The sequence below is a fragment of the Rattus norvegicus genome, chromosome 15, assembly GCF_021556685.1.
Source record: "Rattus norvegicus strain SHRSP/BbbUtx chromosome 15, alternate assembly SHRSP_T2T, whole genome shotgun sequence".
NCBI lineage: Eukaryota > Metazoa > Chordata > Mammalia > Rodentia > Muridae > Rattus > Rattus norvegicus.
Window position 1 is genome coordinate 105,377,754 of NC_141548.1, and position 20,837 is coordinate 105,398,590.

The 20,837-nt window shown below is 40.8% G+C and overlaps 1 protein-coding gene across 5 annotated transcripts in view; it reads left to right on the plus strand.

The window, feature by feature from the left end:
* The window catches only part of Pcca (propionyl-CoA carboxylase subunit alpha), a 334,592-nt gene that overhangs the window by 127,422 nt on the left and 186,333 nt on the right, over positions 1 to 20,837 (plus strand). For all 5 annotated transcript variants that reach the window (XR_015638170.1, NM_019330.2, XM_087586568.1 and 2 more), the window contains 2 exon segments: positions 19,196 to 19,339; positions 20,394 to 20,468. Coding sequence is in view for 4 of the 5 variants with exons in the window: in NM_019330.2 (NP_062203.2) it covers positions 19,196 to 19,339; positions 20,394 to 20,468 (219 nt within the window). In the remaining variant the exon portion in view is untranslated.

The following is a 20,837-nucleotide window of genomic DNA, read 5'->3' on the forward strand; positions in this document are numbered from 1 at the left end:
ATGGTTAGCTTGTTTTAGGAGAGGCAGTTGGGTTTCTCTGGGCAGGAGTTGGGTATTGCTTGAACGTTTGTCCTTCGTATATGGCGGTCCTTCATATATCCCAGGTGCCTGAGCACTCATGTCGCTGATGGTCTACACTTAGCTTCAGACGCCACCCTGGGCTGCCTTCCCTTAGTTGCTTTCTTCATCTTCATAGCTGTCCCTGGAAATAGGCTCTTCCTTCATTCAGACCCTCATCACATGAGTAGACAAGGTAGACACTTTAAAGAACGCTTCAGGTATTTTATGTCCATTGGTGTTTTCACTCCATGTATATCTGGGTAAGGGTGTTGGATCCCCTGGAACTGGAGTCACAGGTAGTCACAATGAGCTGCTGTGTGGGTGCTGGGAATTGAACAAAGTTCCTCTGGAAGTTCAGCAGCTCTCAACTGTTGAACTACTTCTCCAGCCCCAAGAGAAATACTTTTTTTTTTTTTTTTAATAAAAACTTGGTCTTAACCAGTCCTGTGGTTTTGGATGCTTGCGGTGGGTTTCCAGGAGCTGGTTTTGAGGAAATCAACAAGATAGATAAACCCTTAGCCAGAATAACCAGAAGGATAGAGACAGTATCCAAATGAACAAAATCAGGAATGAGACATAACAACAGAAACTGAGGAAATTAAAAAAAATTATCAGATCCTACTACAAAAGCCTATACTCAAGAAAACTGGAAAATCTCGAAAATCTGGAGGAAATGGACAATTTCCTAGACAGATACCAGGTACCGAAGTTAAATCAGGAACAGATAAACCATTTAAACAACCCCATAACTCCTAAGGAAATAGAAGTAGTCATTAAAGGTCTCCCAACCAAAAAGAGCCCAGGTCCAGACGGGTTTAGTGCAGAATTCTATCAGACCTTCATAGAAGACCTCATACCAATATTATCCAAACTATTCCACAAAATTGAAACAGATGGAGCACTACCGAATTGCTTCTATGAGGCCACAATTATGCTTATACCTAAACCACACAAAGACCCAACGAAGAAAGAGAACTTCAGACCAATTTCCCTTATGAATATTAACGCAAAGATGCTCAATAAAATTCTCGCAAACTGAATCCAAGAACATATCAAAACGATCATCCATCATGATCAAGTAGGCTTTATCCCAGAGATGCAGGGATATTTCATTATACAGAAATCCATCAATGTAATCCACTATATAAACAAACTCAAAGAAAAAAACCACATGATCAGCTCATTAGATGCTAAGAAAGCATTTGACAAAATTCAACACCCCTTCATGGTAAAAGGGGCTGTTTTAAAGATCACTCTGATCTTGAAGCTGTGCTCCTTTGTGGCCTCTACTCCCTGTGGAGGCAGTTTATCTGTGCACTGTCCTGTAGTGGCCTCTCATGTTTATAGCTGTACTTTTCAATTGCTCCCTGCTACTACAGGAATAAAGCACATCTGTAGTGATACTTGGCGTCTGGTGCACCTGTATGTGGGACAGAAATGGTGCTGAGTGTTGTGCTTATGTCTCTAGTGTTCATTTGTTGGGTCTTGGGTGATAATATTTTTCCTGTATTCTTATTCTTCGATGTTCTTAAGAATATCTTCTCTCTTGTTATCTACTCCCAGTAACTATGAGTACTTGTTCCAAGCTGATGACTTTAAGAAGTACATTATATCCATGTAAGTTTGTGACCTTTTCTGTTCTGTACATGAGGCCTTTGCCTCAATTATCACTTCCTTTCTAAATGGCATGTGGAAGTGCCTCCCTGACACATAGACTCTCACCAGTCACAGGATGAGCATCAGCTGCAAGGGACTTGGCAGTTGATTGTGCAAATCAAATACTAACTAATCCTATGAGTGTAAGCACCAAAGTTTTAATCTGTGTCAGTTATATGAAAAAAAAATACTGGTAGAGTGAAAATATACCTATCAGATAACAGATTGGTTCTCACTTGTGATAGCAGAAGTTTGCTGTATTTTGATGCCAATATTATAAATATCTGTAGCATTTATTATTATTATTATTTTTTATTAACTTGAGTATTTCTTTTTTTTTTTATTAACTTGAGTATTTCTTATATACATTTCGAGTGTTATTCCCTTTCCCGGTTTCCGGGCAAACATCCCCCTCCCCCCTCCCCTTCCTTATGGGTGTTCCCCTCCCAACCCTCCCCCCATTGCCGCCCTCCCCCCATAGACTAGTTCACTGGGGGTTCAGTCTTAGCAGGACCCAGGGCTTCCCCTTCCACTGGTGCTCTTACTAGGATATTCATTGCTACCTATGGGGTCAGAGTCCAGGGTCAGTCCATGTATAGTCTTTAGGTAGTGGCTTAGTCCCTGGAAGCTCTGGTTGCTTGGCATTGTTGTACTTTTGGGGTCTCGAGCCCCTTCAAGCTCTTCCAGTTCTTTCTCTGATTCCTTCAATAGAGGACCTATTCTCAGTTCAGTGGTTTGCTGCTGGCATTCGCCTCTGTATTTGCTGTATTCTGGCTGTGTCTCTCAGGAGCGATCTACATCCGGCTCCTGTCGGTCTGCACTTCTTTGCTTCATCCATCTTGTCTAATTGGGTGGCTGTATATGTATTGGCCACATGTGGGGCAGGCTCTGAATGGGTGTTCCTTCAGTCTCTGTTTTAATCTTTGCCTCTCCCTTCCCTGCCAAGGGTATTCTTTTTCCTCATTTAAAGAAGGAGTGAAGCATTCACATTTTGATCATCCGTCTTGAGTTTCGTTTGTTCTAGGGATCTAGGGTAATTCAAGCATTTGGGCTAATAGCCACTTATCAATGAGTGCATACCATGTATGTCTTTCTGTGATTGGGTTAGCTCACTCAGGATGATATTTTCCAGTTGCAACCATTTGCCTACGAATTTCATAAACTCGTTGTTTTTGATAGCGGAGTAATATTCCATTGTGTAGATGTACCACATTTTCTGTATCCATTCCTCTGTTGAAGGGCATCTGGGTTCTTTCCATTTTCTGGCTATTATAAATAAGGCTGCGATGAACATAGTGGAGCACGTGTCTCTTTTATATGTTGAGGCATCTTTTGGGTATATGTCCAAGAGAGGTATAGCTGGATCCTCAGGCAGTTCAATGTCCAATTTCTGAGGAACCTCCAGACTGATTTCCAGAATGGTTTTACCAGTCTGCAATCCCACCAACAATGGAGGAGTGTTCCTCTTTCTCCACATCCTCGCCAGCATCTGCTGTCACCTGAGTTTTTGATCTTAGCCAATCGCACTGGTGTGAGGTGAAATCTCAGGGTTGTTTTGATTTGCATTTCCCTTATGACTAAAGATGTTGAACATTTCTTTAGGTGTTTCTCAGCCATTCGGCATTCCTCAGCTGTGAATTCTTTGTTTAGCTCTGAACCCCATTTTTTAATAGGGTTATTTGTTTCCCTGCGGTCTAACTTCTTGAGTTCTTTGTATATTTTGGATATAAGGCCTCTATCTGTTGTAGGATTGGTAAAGATCTTTTCCCAATCTGTTGGTTGCTGTTTTGTCCTAACCACAGTGTCCTTTGCCTTACAGAAGCTTTGCAGTTTTATGAGATCCCATTTGTCGATTCTTGATCTTAGAGCATAAGCCATTGGTGTTTTGTTCAGGAAATTTTTTCCAGTGCCCATGTGTTCCAGATGTTTCCCTAGTTTTTCTTCTATTAGTTTGAGTGTGTCTGGTTTGATGTGGAGGTCCTTGATCCACTTGGACTTAAGCTTTGTACAGGGTGATAAGCATGGATCGATCTGCATTCTTCTACATGTTGCCCTCCAGTTGAAGCAGCACCATTTGCTGAAAATGCTATCTTTTTTCCATTGGATGGTTTTGGCTCCTTTGTCAAAAATCAAGTGACCATAGGTGTGTGGGTTCATTTCTGGGTCTTCAATTCTATTCCATTGGTCTATCTGTCTGTCTCTGTACCAATACCATGCAGTTTTTATCACTATTGCTCTGTAATACTGCTTGAGTTCAGGGATAGTGATTCCCCCTGAAGTCCTTTTATTGTTGAGGATAGCTTTAGCTATCCTGGGTTTTTTGTTATTCCAGATGAATTTGCAAATTGTTCTGTCTAACTCTTTGAAGAATTGGATTGGTATTTTGATGGGGATTGCATTGAATCTGTAGATTGCTTTTGGTAAAATGGCCATTTTTACTATATTAATCCTGCCAATCCATGAGCATGGGAGATCTTTCCATCTTCTGAGGTCTTCTTCAATTTCTTTCCTCAGTGTCTTGAAGTTCTTATTGTACAGATCTTTTACTTGCTTGGTTAAAGTCACACCGAGGTACTTTATATTATTTGGGTCTATTATGAAGGGTGTCGTTTCCCTAATTTCTTTCTCGGCTTGTTTCTCTTTTGTATAGAGGAAGGCAACTGATTTATTTGAGTTAATTTTATACCCAGCCACTTTGCTGAAGTTGTTTATCAGCTTTAGTAGTTCTCTGGTGGAACTTTTGGGATCACTTAAATATACTATCATGTCATCTGCAAATAGTGATATTTTGACCTCTTCTTTTCCGATCTGTATCCCCTTGATCTCCTTTTGTTGTCTGATTGCTCTGGCTAGAACTTCAAGAACTATATTGAATAAGTAGGGAGAGAGTGGGCAGCCTTGTCTAGTCCCTGATTTTAGTGGGATTGCTTCAAGTTTCTCTCCATTTAGTTTAATGTTAGCAACTGGTTTGCTGTATATGGCTTTTACTATGTTTAGGTATGGGCCTTGAATTCCTATTCTGTCCAGGACTTTTATCATGAAGGGGTGTTGAATTTTGTTAAATGCTTTCTCAGCATCTAATGAAATGATCATGTGGTTCTGTTCTTTCAGTTTGTTTATATAATGGATCACGTTGATGGTTTTCCGTATATTAAACCATCCCTGCATGCCTGGGATGAAGCCTACTTGATCATGGTGGATGATTGTTTTGATGTGCTCTTGGATTCGGTTTGCCAGAATTTTATTGAGTATTTTTGCGTCGATATTCATAAGGGAAATTGGTCTGAAGTTCTCTTTCTTTGTTGTGTCTTTGTGTGGTTTAGGTATAAGAGTAATTGTGGCTTCGTAGAAGGAATTCGGTAGGGCTCCATCTGTTTCAATTTTGTGGAAAAGTTTGGATAATATTGGTATGAGGTCTTCTATGAAGGTTTGATAGAATTCTGCACTAAACCCGTCTGGACCTGGGCTCTTTTTGGTTGGGAGACCTTTAATGACTGCTTCTATTTCCTTAGGAGTTATGGTGTTGTTTAACTGGTTTATCTGTTCCTGATTTAACTTCGATACCTGGTATCTGTCTAGGAGATTGTCCATTTCCTGAAGATTTTCAAATTTTGTTGAATATAGGTTTTTATAGTAAGATCTGATGATTTTTTTGAATTTCCTCTGAATCTGTAGTTATGTCTCCCTTTTCATTTCTGATTTTGTTAATTTGGATGCACTCTCTGTGTCCTCTCGTTAGTCTGGCTAAGGGTTTATCTATCTTGTTGATTTTCTCAAAGAACCAACTTTTGGTTCTGTTGATTCTTTCTATGGTCCTTTTTGTTTCTACTTGGTTGATTTCAGCTCTGAGTTTGATTATTTCCTGCCTTCTACTCCTCCTGGGTGTATTTGCTTCTTTTTGTTCTAGAGCTTTTAGGTGTGCTGTCAAGCTGCTGACATATGCTCTTTCCTGTTTCTTTCTGCAGGCACTCAGCGCTATGAGTTTTCCTCTTAGCACAGCTTTCATTGTGTCCCATAAGTTTGAGTATGTTGTATCTTCATTTTCATTAAATTCTAAAAAGTTTTTAATTTCTTTCTTTATTTCTTCCTTGACCAGGTTATCATTGAGTAGAGCATTGTTCAATTTCCACGTATATGTGGGCATTCTTCCCTTACTGTTATTGAAGACCAGTTTTAGGCCGTGGTGGTCTGATAGCACGCATGGGATTATTTCTATCTTTCTGTACCTGTTGAAGCCCGTTTTTTGACCAATTATATGGTCAATTTTGGAGAAAGTACCATGAGGAGCTGAGAAGAAAGTATATCCTTTTGCTTTAGGATAGAATGTTCTATAAATATCCGTTAAGTCCATTTGCCTCATGACTTCTCTTAGTCTTTCTACATCTCTGTTTAATTTCTGTTTCCATGATCTGTCCATTGATGAAAGTGGGGTGTTGAAATCTCCCACTATTATTGTGTGAGGTGCAATGTGTGTTTTGAGCTTTAGTAAGGTTTCTTTTACGTATGTAGGTGCCCTTATATTTGGGGCATAGATATTTAGGATTGAGAGTTCATCTTGGTGGATTTTTCCTTTGATGAATATGAAGTGTCCTTCCTTATCTTTTTGATGACTTTTAGTTGGAAATTGATTTTATTTGATATTAGAATGGCTACTCCAGCTTGCTTCTTCTGACCATTTGCTTGGAAAGTTGTTTTCCAGCCTTTCACTCTGAGGTAGTGTCTGTCTTTGTCTCTGAGGTGTGTTTCCTGTAGGCAGCAGAATGCAGGGTCCTCGTTGCGTATCCAGTTTGTTAATCTATGTCTTTTTATTGGGGAGTTGAGGCCATTGATATTGAGAGATATTAAGGAATAGTGATTATTGTTTCCCTTTATATTCATATTTGGATGTGAGGTTATGTTTGTGTGCTTTCATTCTCTTTGTTTTGTTTCCAAGACGATTAGTTTCTTGCTTCTTCTAGGGTATAGCTTGCCTCCTTATGTTGGGCTTTACCATTTATTATCCTTTGTAGTGCTGGATTTGTAGAAAGATATTGTGTAAATTTGGTTTTGTCATGGAATATCTTGGTTTCTCCATCAATGTTAATTGAGAGTTTTGCTGGATACAGTAACCTGGGCTGGCATTTGTGTTCTCTTAGGGTCTGTATGACATCAGTCCAGGATCTTCTGGCCTTCATAGTTTCTGGCGAGAAGTCTGGTGTGATTCTGATAGGTCTCCCTTTATATGTTACTTGACCTTTTTCCCTTACTGCTTTTAATATTCTTTCTTTATTTTGTGCGTTTGGTGTTTTGACAATTATGTGACGGGAGGTGTTTCTTTTCTGGTCCAATCTATTTGGAGTTCTGTAGGCTTCTTCTATGTCTATGGGTATCTCTTTTTTTAGGTTAGGGAAGTTTTCTTCTATGATTTTGTTGAAGATATTTACTGGTCCTTTGAGCTGGGAGTCTTCACTCTCTTCTATACCTATTATCCTTAGGTTTGATCTTCTCATTGAGTCCTGGATTTCCTGTATGTTTTGGACCAGTAGCTTTTTCCGCTTTACATTATCTTTGACAATTGAGTCAATGATTTCTATGGAATCTTCTGCTCCTGAGATTCTCTCTTCCATCTCTTGTATTCTGTTGGTGAAGCTTGTATCTACAGCTCCTTGTCTCTTCTTTTGGTTTTCTAAATCCAGGGTTGTTTCCATGTGTTCTTTCTTGATTGCTTCTATTTCCATTTTTAATTCCTTCAACTGTTTGATTGTGTTTTCCTGGAATTCTTCCAGGGATTTTTGCGATTCCTCTCTGTAGGCTTCTACTTGTTTATTAATGTTTTCCTGTGTTTCCCTAAGTGTGTTCATGTCTTTCTTGAAGTCCTCCAGCATCATGATCAAATATGATTTTGAAACTAGATCTTGCTTTTCTGGTGTGTTTGGATATTCCATGTTTGTTTTGGTGGGAGAATTGGGCTCTGATGATGGCATGTAGTCTTGGTTTCTGTTGCTTGGGTTCCTGCGCTTGCCTCTCGCCATCAGATTATCTCTAGTGTTACTTTGTTCTGCTATTTCTGACAGTGGCTAGACTGTCCTATAAGCCTGTGTGTCAGGAGTGCTGTAGACCTGTTTTCCTCTCTTTCAGTCAGTTATGGGGACAGAGTGTTCTGCTTTCGGGCGTGTAGTTTTTCCTCTCTACAGGTCTTCAGCTGTTCCTGTGGGCCTGTGTCTTGAGTTCACCAGGCAGCTTTCTTGCAGCAGAAAAGTTGGTCTTACCTGTGGTCCCGAGGGTCAAGTTCGCTCGTGGGGTGCTGCCCAGGGGCTCTCTGCAGCGGCAGCAACCAGGAAGACCTGTGCCGCCCCTTCTGGGAGCTTCAGTGCACCAGGGTTCCAGATGGTCTTTGGCTTTTTCCTCTGGCGTCCGAGATGTGTGTGCAGGGAGCAGTCTCTTCTGGTTTCCCAGGCTTGTCTGCCTCTCTGAAGGTTGAGCTCTCCTTCCCACGGGATTTGGGTGCAGAGAACTGTTTATCCGGTCTGTTTCCTTCAGGGTCCGGCGGTGTCTCTGGCAGGGGTCCTGCCGCTCCTGGGCCCTCCCCCCCGGGAGCCCAGAGGCCTTATACAGTTTCCTCTTGGGCCAGGGATGTGGGCAGGGGTGAGCAGTGTTGGTGGTCTCTTCTGCTCTGCAGCCTCAGGAGTGCCCACCTGACCAGGCGGTTCAACTTGAGTATTTCTTATATACATTTCAAGTGTTATTCCCTTTCCCGGTATCCGGGCAAACATCCCCCTCCCCCCTCGCCTTCCTTATGGGTGTTCCCCTCCCAACCCTCCCCCCATTGCCGCCCTCCCCCCACCAGTCTAGTTCACTGGGGGTTCAGTCTTAGCAGGACCCAGGGCTTCCCCTTCCACTGGTGCTCTTACTAGGATATGCATTGTGTAGCATTTATTATTAATAGTAGTAGGTTACTTCCTTTTTTTTTTTTTTTTTTTTTTTTTTTCCCGGAGCTGGGAACCAAACCCAGGGCCTTGCGCTTGCTAGGCAAGCGCTCTACCACTGAGCTAAATCCCCAACCCCGGTTACTTCCTTTGAAATTATATCTTAGTTCATATTCTGCTTGTGTTAATTTCCTTATAATTTTGCCTTTTGTATATTAATTTGATTTTTATTAAAATTAGTGAATCTAATTAGATAATGAACTTTTTTATTAAGACGGGGACTTTATTATGCCATGTTGAGGATGGCAGCTTGCAATGACATCCAGAGAGAAATTTGTAATGAGAGAACATTTGTGGTTCTACAAGTAGACAGGACTGCTACAAATACACAGGACTGTTACAAATAGACAGGACTGCTACAAATAGACAGGACTGTTACAAATAGACAGGACTGCTACAAATAGACAGGACTGTTACAAATAGACAGGACTGCTACAAATAGACACAATTGTTACAGATAGACACGATTATTACAGATACACATGATTGTTACAAGTAGACTTGGCTGTTGGGTTGAGCACATGCCGTCATCTATAGAATTACCATCCAGTGTCTCTTTTAGGCCAACTTATAATTGCACACTGTACTCCCTGAGGCAAGGTCTTGCCATGTTGCCCAGGCTGGCCTTGAACTCCTGTGCTCTAGTGATCCTCTTGACTTAGTGTCCCCAGTAGCCAGCTACATGTATTACCACACCTGACTCTTATGGTTTTCTTTGTTCTTGTGTTTGTTTCTGCCTCACTTGTTTCTTAAAGCCTGACCCACAGTCTTCTGCATCAGACAGCTCTTTGCAGTTGGTTGAAATCCCAGGAATACCTCCATGCCTGTCTGCTTTTTATCCAGGATAGCTTTCCAGGAAATTATATTCTATCATTTCAAGGTTACAGAATAGGGGCAGGGTGGGGTGAGGAGTTAAATTGGTAAAAATTTCATCATTTAGTTCTGACAATACAGTTTGCTCATGCTTAATGGTTATTTACACTTCTTTTCTTGGGCTTATTTGTCATGAGTGTGACCCTGTTAGCTATCAAGAAAAAATGATTTTTTTTTTTTACTTCTTAGAATGTGTTTGTGTGTAGTTGGTATTTCCTAGTAAGTTGACTACTAAATGGGCTCATGAAGAACAAATCTTGGACTTCTTGCAGCATTGTGGAAGTCTTTCTTGCATGCCCCTCTGTGCTTATGTAATCATGGCTAGTTTGGAACTTGTTACAGATTAGGGTGACTTCAAACTTGCCATGACCCTCCTGCCTCTGCCTCCTGAATACTGAGAGATTAAAGGTATGAGCTACCATGTCTGGCTTCTGATATTTTTTTAAAAATTGGATATTTTTTATTTATATTTCAAATGCTATCCCCTTTCCCAGTTTCCCATCCATAAACCCCCTATCCCATCCCCCCTACCCCTTCTTCTATGAGGGTGTTCCCCCTCCCCAACTACCCACCCCTTCCCACCTCCCCACCCTGATATTCCCCTACACTGGGTGGGGGGTGTCCAGCCTTGGCACAGGACCAAGGACTTCTCCTCCCATTGGTGTCCAACAAGGCCATCCTCTGCTACATATACAGCTGGAGCCATGGTCCTATCCATGTGTATTCTTTGGATGGTGGTTTAGTCCCTGGTAGCTCTGGTTGGTTGGTATTGGTGTTCTTATGGGGTTGCAAGCCCTTTCAGCTCATTCAATCCTTTCTCTAACTCCTCCAATGGGGACCCCATTCTCAGTTCAATGGTTTGCTGCTAGCATTCACCTCTGTATTTGCCATGCTCTGGCAGAGGCTCTCAGGAGACAGCTATATCAGGCTACTGTCAGCATGCACTTGTTGGCATCAGCAATATTGTCTGGGTTTAGTGGCTGTGTGTATATGGCCTACATCCCCAAGTGGAGCACTCTTTGAATGACCATTCCTTCAGTCTCTGCTCCCAAATGTTCTTCTTCTTTTTAATAGGAACATTTATTTTTAATATAGTTATTTTTATAACTTTAAAGTACATGTGTGTGTATGTGCGTGTGTGCAAGGGAGGCTGTACAGGTGCCTATAGAGACTGAAGGCATTAGGTCCCTTGGAGCCAAAGTTACATGTGATTGTGGGCTACTTGATGTAGGTGCTGGGGATTGAACTCCAACAGGAGGATATGTTCTTAACCACTGACATTTTTAAAAACAGGGTATTTTCTTTTCCAAATTTATGTTCTAAGCTGAGATTCTAATTCTTAAGGCACACACCAAATTCTATAGTTTTTGCAATCTGTCTTATCTCTAGTTAGTGTGCTGGCTTGGACAAAGACGCCTGTACTGTGCTGCGCTCCTTCACTTGAAATTTCTTGAGCTGGTCAGTCCAACGTCAGGCCATGTGTGTTTTCTGGTAACAGAAATCTGAGTAGTGTTTTCACCTGGTGAATGGTGATATTTGGACTGACAAAGTTTGTTTCTCTGCAGAGATGTGCCACTGAGAGTCACTAGGTTGAGGCCTTGGTGTAGCTGTGGTTTAGCTTGGATGCTTGCTTTAGCTTTGCTCTCCGTATGGTCAGTTGATTGTAGAATATCCTGTGCACCCTTAGCTCCTTTCACATCGATTCTTTTCTGACACTCCAGAGTGAGGGCTGCATGTTCTCCTTCTCTCCCCACGCCCTCATCCCTCTACTCTTCCAGTGTTGATGGTCAGATTTGCTCACAGTGCTTGCACAAGGCATGAGTTTAATACCATTCAGGTTCCTATTGTTTGGAACCTCTGCTGGGTCAGCTCTACTGGCCCTTGCTACGTGGGGTTAGTGTCTGAGTTATACTGCTCTGGTGCTCTCAGAGCAAGTGGTTCTTCCTTCACCTGAGTCAGAATATAGGTGTAAAAACCTCAGATACCATTTTTGGATATTCCCCCTCCATTTGTTGCCTGTCTTCTTGACTTTGTATGTTGTTACTTTCTGAAAAAGTTTTTATTTCTAAGTAGTTGAATTTTTAAATCTCTATTGTGTAATTTGTGTCATTGTAACAGTATTTGGTTTTCCCTTTTCTTTGATAAGCCAACACCCCCTCCCCCTCCCCCATGTTTTCTTTTAGAACTCTTTTTATATTTCATAATGGATCTCCCATCTGGTATCAATTTTATTGTATTTATTTAAGATATTCAATTTATTCAACTATCTCATATATCTATTGACTTAGAAAACATTTCTGCTTATTTGGGTGCTAGTACTACAATGTTTTAGATATTATATCATATATAATAGTGCAATATCCAAGAGAGCTATTTACTCCTCATTTTTGTTTTTACATGTGAACATTTTGGATCATTAGATTACTTATTTATATTTAATAAGAGAAAAGAATTAAAATAATGTAGTTGCCTAAATCTTGGGAAAATGCCTTTAATTTTTCAGATATAATTTGTAAGATATAATCTTAAGAAAAATGGTTACAGGTAACATTTTGAAATAGTACTTTGTTTCCTTTTAATAACACTTAATGGGAATTAACATACTTTTGCTTGATCCTGCTGTCTTTCTTTCCTAACTCTCACATCTGCTGCTTTCACTGTTTGTTCTTACTGGCCCACCATTTGCCTTATGTCTAGGCATGGATCTCCTGGTTCTCATATTAATGTTTTTGACTTGGACACTCAGTGTGGGGTTCCATTGTACACCAGACATCCATTTGTTACCAACTAGCCATTTTTCTCTTTCTCCAGTCCCTGAAAGATAAGTCCCAGAAACATGACTCAGTGACCTCCCACCCCTAAATTCATAGCCATGACCATCTACTTGTTCCAGTATGACTAACTGCTGTTTTGGCTTCTGTAACTTGCTTATGCACATACCCACAGATTGTTCTGAGTTTCCTTAATTGCTTCACTTGGCAGAACAGACTAGTTATTGCCTGCTTCATAGATACTGAAGGTCACCTCATGGTTCTCCCCTTTACAAACCCTGCCCATACTCCTCCTTCACGACAGGCCAGAGATTAGGCTTTAGGACTGTTGTCCTGCTAGTAAATCAATAACTTTTAATTATAACTGGATTGAGTCTTTTCCAGGGGTCACAAACTCCTAACACTCAGCAACAGCTTCTCACCACAGTTCTCTGTCACTGAGCACTTTCTTGTCATTGTCACATGACCAGGGCTTTTCTTCAGTCACAGGTTCCTGTTTTAGCCATATTGTCTCCCGTGAGCTGTGCAGTGGGTGATAACTAAGGCGGCTCTTACATGAATTGCATTTACCTTGTTACAAAGTTCTGGGTGTGAAATGAATTGGGCACTAAGGCTGCTCTTACATGAATTACCTTTACCTTGTTACAAAGTTCTGGGTGTGAAATGAATCGGCATGTTGCTACCTTTTGACCCAATGTAAACCCTTGAGTAACTATTAAAGAACACAACAGAAAACAGAGGAGCAAAGGTTCTTTGAAGTTTCCTGTTGTGTAGTGATGATATCCTGGTGGGGTGAATGGAGAAGGAACTGCAACTTTGGGCAGTTTGCTGGCTAGTTTATCAACTTGACACAAGCTAGAATCACTTCAGAAGAAGGGGCTTCAACACCGCATCTAACTGCTTGTGGACAAGCCTGCCGTGCTTTCTTTTGTTTGATGACTGCTGTGAGGGCCTCTAGGCTGGCAATTCTGGGTTCTATAAGAAAACAGACTGAGCAAGCCACAAGGAGCAAGCCAATAAGCAGCACTCCTCTATGGCTTCTGCACCAGACCCAGCCTCCAGGTTCCTATTCTGTTGGAGTTTATGTCCTGACTTTCTTCAATGATGTATATTAATTTGGAAGCATAAGCCCATTCAATCCTTTTTTCCCCAAGTTGTTTCTGGTCATGGTTTTTCCTGTGCTATTTTGGGTGTAGACTTCTGAATTGGAAATGCTAATGCTGCCAAGGCAGAGACATAGTTAGACACAGGTTTGCCAGCCACCAGGAATGCATGGCTCCAAGAGTGAGCCCTGATATAAAATGTGGGCTTTAATTACAGTATATTGATGTTGGCTCATAAACTGTCACAAGTTCCCATACTAATGCAGCATGGTCACAGTCTGGGAAAGCTGGATGGAGGTAGGGAGTTACGTGGGAACTGTTCTAACTGCCTGCTAAACTCAGAACCAGCAACTACCCTGATAAATAACCTCTTTTAAAATGGGGTCATATGCACATGACTTCATGTGTCCTTCCTGAGTCAAATTAATTTCAACTGTAATCAAAATATTCTAGACCACGAATGCCCTCTGAAGCAGAAATTCTTGCACCAAACTGTGCTTTCATTTCTTTCCCTACTTCTTCCTGTGTTTCTTTTTCTTTTTCCTCTTCCTTCCCTCCCTCCTGCCTCTATTGCATCAGAACCTTTGCCTTTTCTTCTTAGTAACTTTCTTTTTTTAAATATTTATTTTATCTGTATGTGTGTATGTCTGTGTATCATGTGTGTGTTGTAACCTTTAGATCGGAAGAGGGTATTGGATCCCTTGAAACTGAAGTTATAGACAGTTGTGAGTCCATGTGGGTGCTGGGAACTGAACCTGTATCCTCAGGAAGAGCAGTAAGTGCACTTATCTGGTAAGCTACCTTTCCAGCCCCTGTGGTTCTTTTTAAGCATCTAAAAGTGGGAAAGATTAACAAGAATAAGAGAGTCGTGGACTGGCATGTTCATGCTTGTTCTTCCAATACTGTCCCCAAATGCCTTCTTACATGGAACATTCCAGTGTAGACAGCAGACTTGTGTCATCACACATGATATTGTACTGTGCCTTTTCCCATGTAACTGCCATTTAGTTTAAAAGGTTTTAATGTAAAATTCCAACCTGAATCATGCTGTATCTTCTACATTGAAGATCTTTGGCAGATCTTTTATTTCTGAGGCTGCTGCTTTCTTCTTTGCACATGTATGTGTCTGTAGCATGTGCATGTGTATATTTTCACATACACATGCATGTCCAGGTATATACATGCATGCATTTGTGTGCATATGAGGAACTGAATTTGACATCAGGTGTTTCCTGCAGTCAATAACCACTTTATCAAGGCAGAGTCTCTTACTGGACCTAGAGCATGCAAGTTTTGGGCAGTCTAGCTAGCCAGCCTGCCGTGGAACCATGGCTCTGTCTTCTGAGTGGTGGGATGCCCCACCTGTGTGGCTTTTATGTGTGCTTTGGGATCTAAACTCAGGTCCTTATACCTGTGTACCAGGTGACATATTCACGGACACATCTCTCCAGTCCTTCAAAGATTACTTTCTAAGTTTAAAAACTACTTTTGAGGAATGCGGTCTAGGGATTGGAGACATGGCTCAGTCCATACAAGCATAGAGACTGGAGTTCAGTCCCTAGAACTCATATGAAAAAGCCAGGCATAGTAATATACCACAAGCTTATTAGCCCAGCTCTGAGGAAGCAGACACAGTGGATCCCTTGGGCTTGCTGACCAACTATCTTAGCCTACTCAGTGAGTTCCAGACCAATGAGAGACCTGGTCTCAAAATGTGAATGGTGCCTGAGGAGTAATATCTGAGATTCTTTGACACATGTGAACACATTCACACTCTTATAAATATGCATCTATCTATCTATCTATCTATCTATCTATCTATCTATCTATCTATCTATCTATCTGCACTTGTACACACACATATATATGCATGTACACATGCATATATAACTATGACCATGATATAATCTGACATGCTTGCAATGTGAAAACTTAGTCCTCATTCTTAGTTATCAATGTCACAATTTTCTCTTTTAAATTAATTTTTTTCCATTTTAAATTCTGCCTTCCCTTTTCTTCTATTTACGTCTGAATTACTAGTTATTCTTGATGATTCTTATTGATAATTTAGCAGTCCTATTGGGTTTTAGTTCTTGTCTACATTGCAAGCGAAACTGTTTTCTGACAGTTGATGTTGTTGGGCAAATACTTTTACTAACTTTGGGGTAGTGTAACCCCACTTTTGCTTTTCTTTCTTTTTTTTTTAAAAGATATTATTTTATTGTATATGAGTACACTGTAGCTGCCTTCAGACACACCAGAAGAGGGCATCAGATCTCATTACAGATGGTTGTGAGCCACCATGTGGTTGCTGGGATTTGAACTCAGGACCTCAGGAAGAGCAGTTGGTGCTCTTAACCACTGAGCCATCTCTCCAGCCCTACTTTTGCTTTTCTTTGCATGTATATGTATGTGGTAAGTTAAACAGATGTCCATGAGAAAGTCTGTTAGATGGACATTTAGGGTTTTGTTTTGCAGCTTTTATAAATTATTTTGCTATCTTTGAGTTCCGGACCCCTTTTCTGAGTTTTTGAAACAGGGTCTCATTATGTAGTCCTGGCTGGCCCAGAACTCATTGTGTAGGCCAGGATGGTCTCAAATTCCCTGAAATTCACCTGCCTGTACCTCCCTAGTGCTAGAATTAAATGCCTGTGTGAACATGCCCCTCCAAGTTTTGGATTTCTACTCACATTTAATATCCCACATTGGCCTTCTTGTTAGGGACCTCAGGCTGCCAATGCAAAGTGCCATTGGCTAGATGGCTTAACCAATGAACAGTAGTTTCTTACAGTCCTGGAGGCTGAGTGCCCAAGACCAGGGTGTCAGTAGGGTTAGTCTCTTTGGGGACACCTCTTTTCTTGGCTTACAGAAAGATGTATGTCTGTACATGGCCATGCATTATGTTGCGTGTCTGTGCCAGTCTCTTCTTATTAGGGCCCTGGGCATACTGGAGTAGGGCCCACCCTAATGACCTCATTTAAGATAGTCACTTCATTGAAGGCCCAGTCTCATTCTGAGGTAGCAAGGGTTAGAACATCAAGATAGGGTGTGTGAGGAAAAGATACACTGTAGCCCCAGCAGTACTGTCTTCCTGAATTTATCTGTTAATTCTCAACAGGAAGACTCCCCGACAAAAACTAAGCTTCTGCAGCTTTTCTTGAATGTAGCTATTATTTTCAAGGTGTGTTTGCAGGAGTCATGTGCTGAGGTCTCTTAGTGTGCTTTCTATCCTTCATTCCTATAGATCAAAAGTCTTATAACTTTGGGTCTTTATTTTGAAATCCCATATTCCCAAGAGGGAGGCCTTCAGAATTTTAATAGGCACATGTTCTAGACACTTTGCTATGGCTTCCAGGACTGTCAGAAACTGTTTGTTAGTTAAGTCACATGTGCCCATTAGATCCTGTTCTAGATAGCAAGCCTTTCTGAATTCAGAGAGCAGAACCAAAAATAAAGGCATCTGTTATCCTTCTAGGTGAGAACAATAGCAAGGGAAGAGACAGAGACTTACAGTACCAAGCACCATGATGAAACCCTGTTTTATAGGGGAGGACAGTTCCCTCCTATTTTAGCGGGTAATCCTGTCCAACTTTATGATATTCATATCCTGTTCAAGGTAGGGCTGTCTCCAACATATTCAGCTTCAGAGAGAACTTTCATAGACCATGTCTACCTGATACCTATCTAGTTACACTTGGTATATTCAGCAAAGGTACCATGTAAGATGTGTTAATCTAAAATGGTATTATTTAGAGATTTGAAATTTGTACCATATGCCTTTCTTCACAGGTGTCTCCTTTGGGAGTGTTGATTAAGGTTTGAATAGGTGTGTTCTTATGGAGGACTTGCAAATTTTTTTACATGTCATTCATGATTATGAGTGCTGGACTATACGCTTTGGGTCATGGAAGTTTCTGTTTTGACTAAGTATAATCTCAGATCACTAGCTGCCAAACATTTGTAGTCAAATATCCCTCCCTTCAAGCAGCATGGACTCCTTTCCATCTGTGAGCATGAGAGGCTCTGTACCCCATGATTGCTGATAGGGTTGTGTTGAGATAGTACGTCCAGTGCTTTGACGCTCGCACTCACTGTGCTTCCTTTTGTTGTCAGTGAAGTAGCTCAAGGGAGATGCCCTAAAATTCTCTAAATATTTTATTTTAGCTGTCTTCTTATAGTTTCGACACTCACTAACTTGGCCATACTTTCTAGCTTCTGTTTAGTTCTATTCTCTCTGTATATTTACTTTCTATACAATACTTTTGAAATACTGGTCATACAAAGAGAAAATTGAGTGTTTCACTTAATTAAAATTTATTTTGAACAAGGTTATGCAAACTGTGCTTTGTCACACAGTAGGTTTACATCTTACAGTTAAGAATAGTCAGGGGTGCTGAGACGCTTTGTTCACATGGAATTGGTGTTGAACATTAATTAGCAGAGGGCTTTGATTTGTTTCTTATAGAATATTGTTTCTAACACATCACAATTTGATTTAAAATGTATATGCATTAAACTGTGTAATAAGTTCTTTATTTAGTGTCACATTTATTTTACAAAGGGTAGATGCTTATTTTAGCAATGATTTGTCATTAAAATTATGTCAAAATGTCTTAAAATGTTGTAGAAACTGTAAACAAACTCGTAACACACACAGAGCTAATTATGGATGCCATCTGCTTATTTTTACCAAGCCTTTTTTTTTTTTTTAAAGACCACGGCATTGTCTGGTTATGATAAGCTTCAAGATTATTGTAATGACTAAGCCCTGTCCTTCAATTAGTGCAGCTGAAGCTAGAAGATGATTCATTTGTTCAGTGACCTTTTCCTATGTCCATATATGAAATGTGACATGTTGCGATACAGAAATTACTGTGACATACACCTAGAACTGAATTTCTAAAAGGAAAAGCAATGGTATCAAAGCAGTAGCTATGGTTAAAGATTTTAAGAACTCTTAAGAACTTATTTGAGATTTTAGGTCAAAGATTACACGTTCTTTTTCCGTGCTTTAAATGGCCTTATTTGAACCCACGTGTAAGGATTTCTGTGTGAACAGTCAATCAAATTATAATGATGTCTATCGTTCATGTGGCTGTATGTCAGTTGCGTGTTTTTGCACATATGTATCCCATGTGTTGGTGTGGAAGGCCAGGTACTCCCCTGGCACCATCAGCTGAAGTAGTTCTCAGCAGTCTGCTGAGAAAGCAGAGTGCTCCCCTCACCCTGGTCTGCTATTGTGCATGCTAAGCACTGCCAGGTCTGTCTGGAGGGAAGGCAACCTGAAGGCTCCATCTGCTGTTTCCTGCCATGCTGCACTGATGCAAGATTACGCTAATCTTGCTTCTTGTCAGGACAGGTTAGTGAAAGCATGCAAGTGGGCACGATTCAGACTGGCTGAGGGCTTGAGAACACCAGCAGTCTCCCCACAGATGCGGCAGCAAGTGTAGCAGAAGGATGGGTATCAGCCACGTTGAGAGCTGCAGAAAGAGAAACATAAAGTTAAGCCATTAGATGTGGGGCCACAAATTAATCAAAATTGGGAGAAGTAACAGAGAGGCTTACTCATACTCCCAGGGTGATTCTGACCTTCATCTGTGTGCAGTTGTGTTTATTCTTTCATTTTATGTACTTCGCTTAAGAGTTTTAGTCGGGTGTTACTAAAGGTCAAGTCAATTCACTCGACTCTGAAACCGTGAATTTCCTTGTTGATGTCCATTTATTTGCCTTTTTCTTCACCTATTAACTGGCAATCTTGGCCTTACAGGTTGAACATCCTGTCACAGAGTGCATTACTGGCCTGGACTTAGTCCAAGAAATGATCCTGGTTGCTAAGGGTTACCCACTCAGGCACAAGCAAGAGGATATTCCCATCAGTGGCTGGGCAGTTGAATGTCGGGTTTATGCTGAGGTAAAATGCATTCTGATGGTAGGTGGGGGGTGGGGCGGGGTTATGTCCAAGTTGGAACAGCCAGTGTGGCTAAACTGCAGATAGAATAAGGCTTTGATAACCCGTAGTCAAAGCAGAAAAACTCTAGGTCATTTACAACAATTAAAAACAGGATGGAGTTAAGTAATTCTTGTGTTTTCTGAGTGGGGAAGTTAGTAGCAATGTGCTGGGAACCAGCAGAGCCTCAGCTGGATGTTCTTGACTTTGCCCTTTATGATTCCATGGACGGGCTCAAAACTGTAATGCCTTTCGTAAAACTTGCACTCTTGGTTCATAATTTTAATTATGGGTTTTGCTGAAGTCTTAGTCCGACAGTTCATACAAATCCTGTAACTTCTATGTCGCTTCTGAAGATGTTTTTTTCAGGTGATAGAACATTTGTGCAATCTTTCAGATGCAAAACAGTATTATTACTGTAAAGCAGTGAGTCTCCAAGAGCTGTGAATTGCTCTGAAATTTATAGATAACTCAACCCGTGCACTGTCCCATGCTATGGCTCCTGGTCATGTATGAAGTGGAGACTCACACTTCCCAGCTCTGCTTTTATGACGTTTACAAGTAGAACATGTACATGTATAGAAGCATGCATGGCTTTCTGAGTCTTTGCTAGAAGACTTTTCCCAGCTTTGCCATATGTGAGCTGTTTGGAGAAGTAAGAAAAACGAATCTCTCTGCCGTATTGTGTTTGTTGTTCTGAACTTATGCTGGGTTTGATGGAGAGTCTAGGTCATTTTATTTTTTGCCCAAGGCATTGTAAGAAATTTTAGAAAAAGTTGGAATTTTACCAACTTCAATAAAGTACTATGGAGGTCAGGCTAAACTCTTCTTGTGGCTCTGTTTGATTTCTAAATATACTTGGAAGTTGTCTTGAGGATGAGACAATTGTACTCTGGAATCTGTCATTTGGTAAATACCGTATGTTAAAACAGACCTATAAATACTCTTTATTGTTGTTAACCTTCCTTGTGCTGGTTTATGTTTCAAAGCCTGTGCTTCCCTTCCTTTGAACCTCCAGGACCCCTACAAGTCTTTCGGTTTACCGTCTATTGGGAGACTGTCTCAGTACCAAGAGCCTATACATCTACCTGGTGTAAGTCATTAACTGTGATCCCAACTGAGGGGCTCAGCCCTTGATTTATGCCACACTTTTATGTTAGAGAATGTGAACACCAAAGGGTGTAAATTGAGGGACAAGGGAAATTCATGGGGAGTCATTTTTTGTGTTAGAAAATATTTTTTGTACTTTATGGTATTTAGAAACATCAGAATCCACTCAACAGGGTAAGTTCACCCACATCTAAGCATAGAAATGATAGTTTATACTGCAAAAGATCATAGCATCCTAAGAATGGGAATTGGCTTTTTGTGTTTAAAAATGTAATCTTTTTTTTAAAAAACAAAAATCTAATCCAGCCCCACGTTATAGTCAGAGGCCAAGAAATTCAAGCACCAAGTGAAC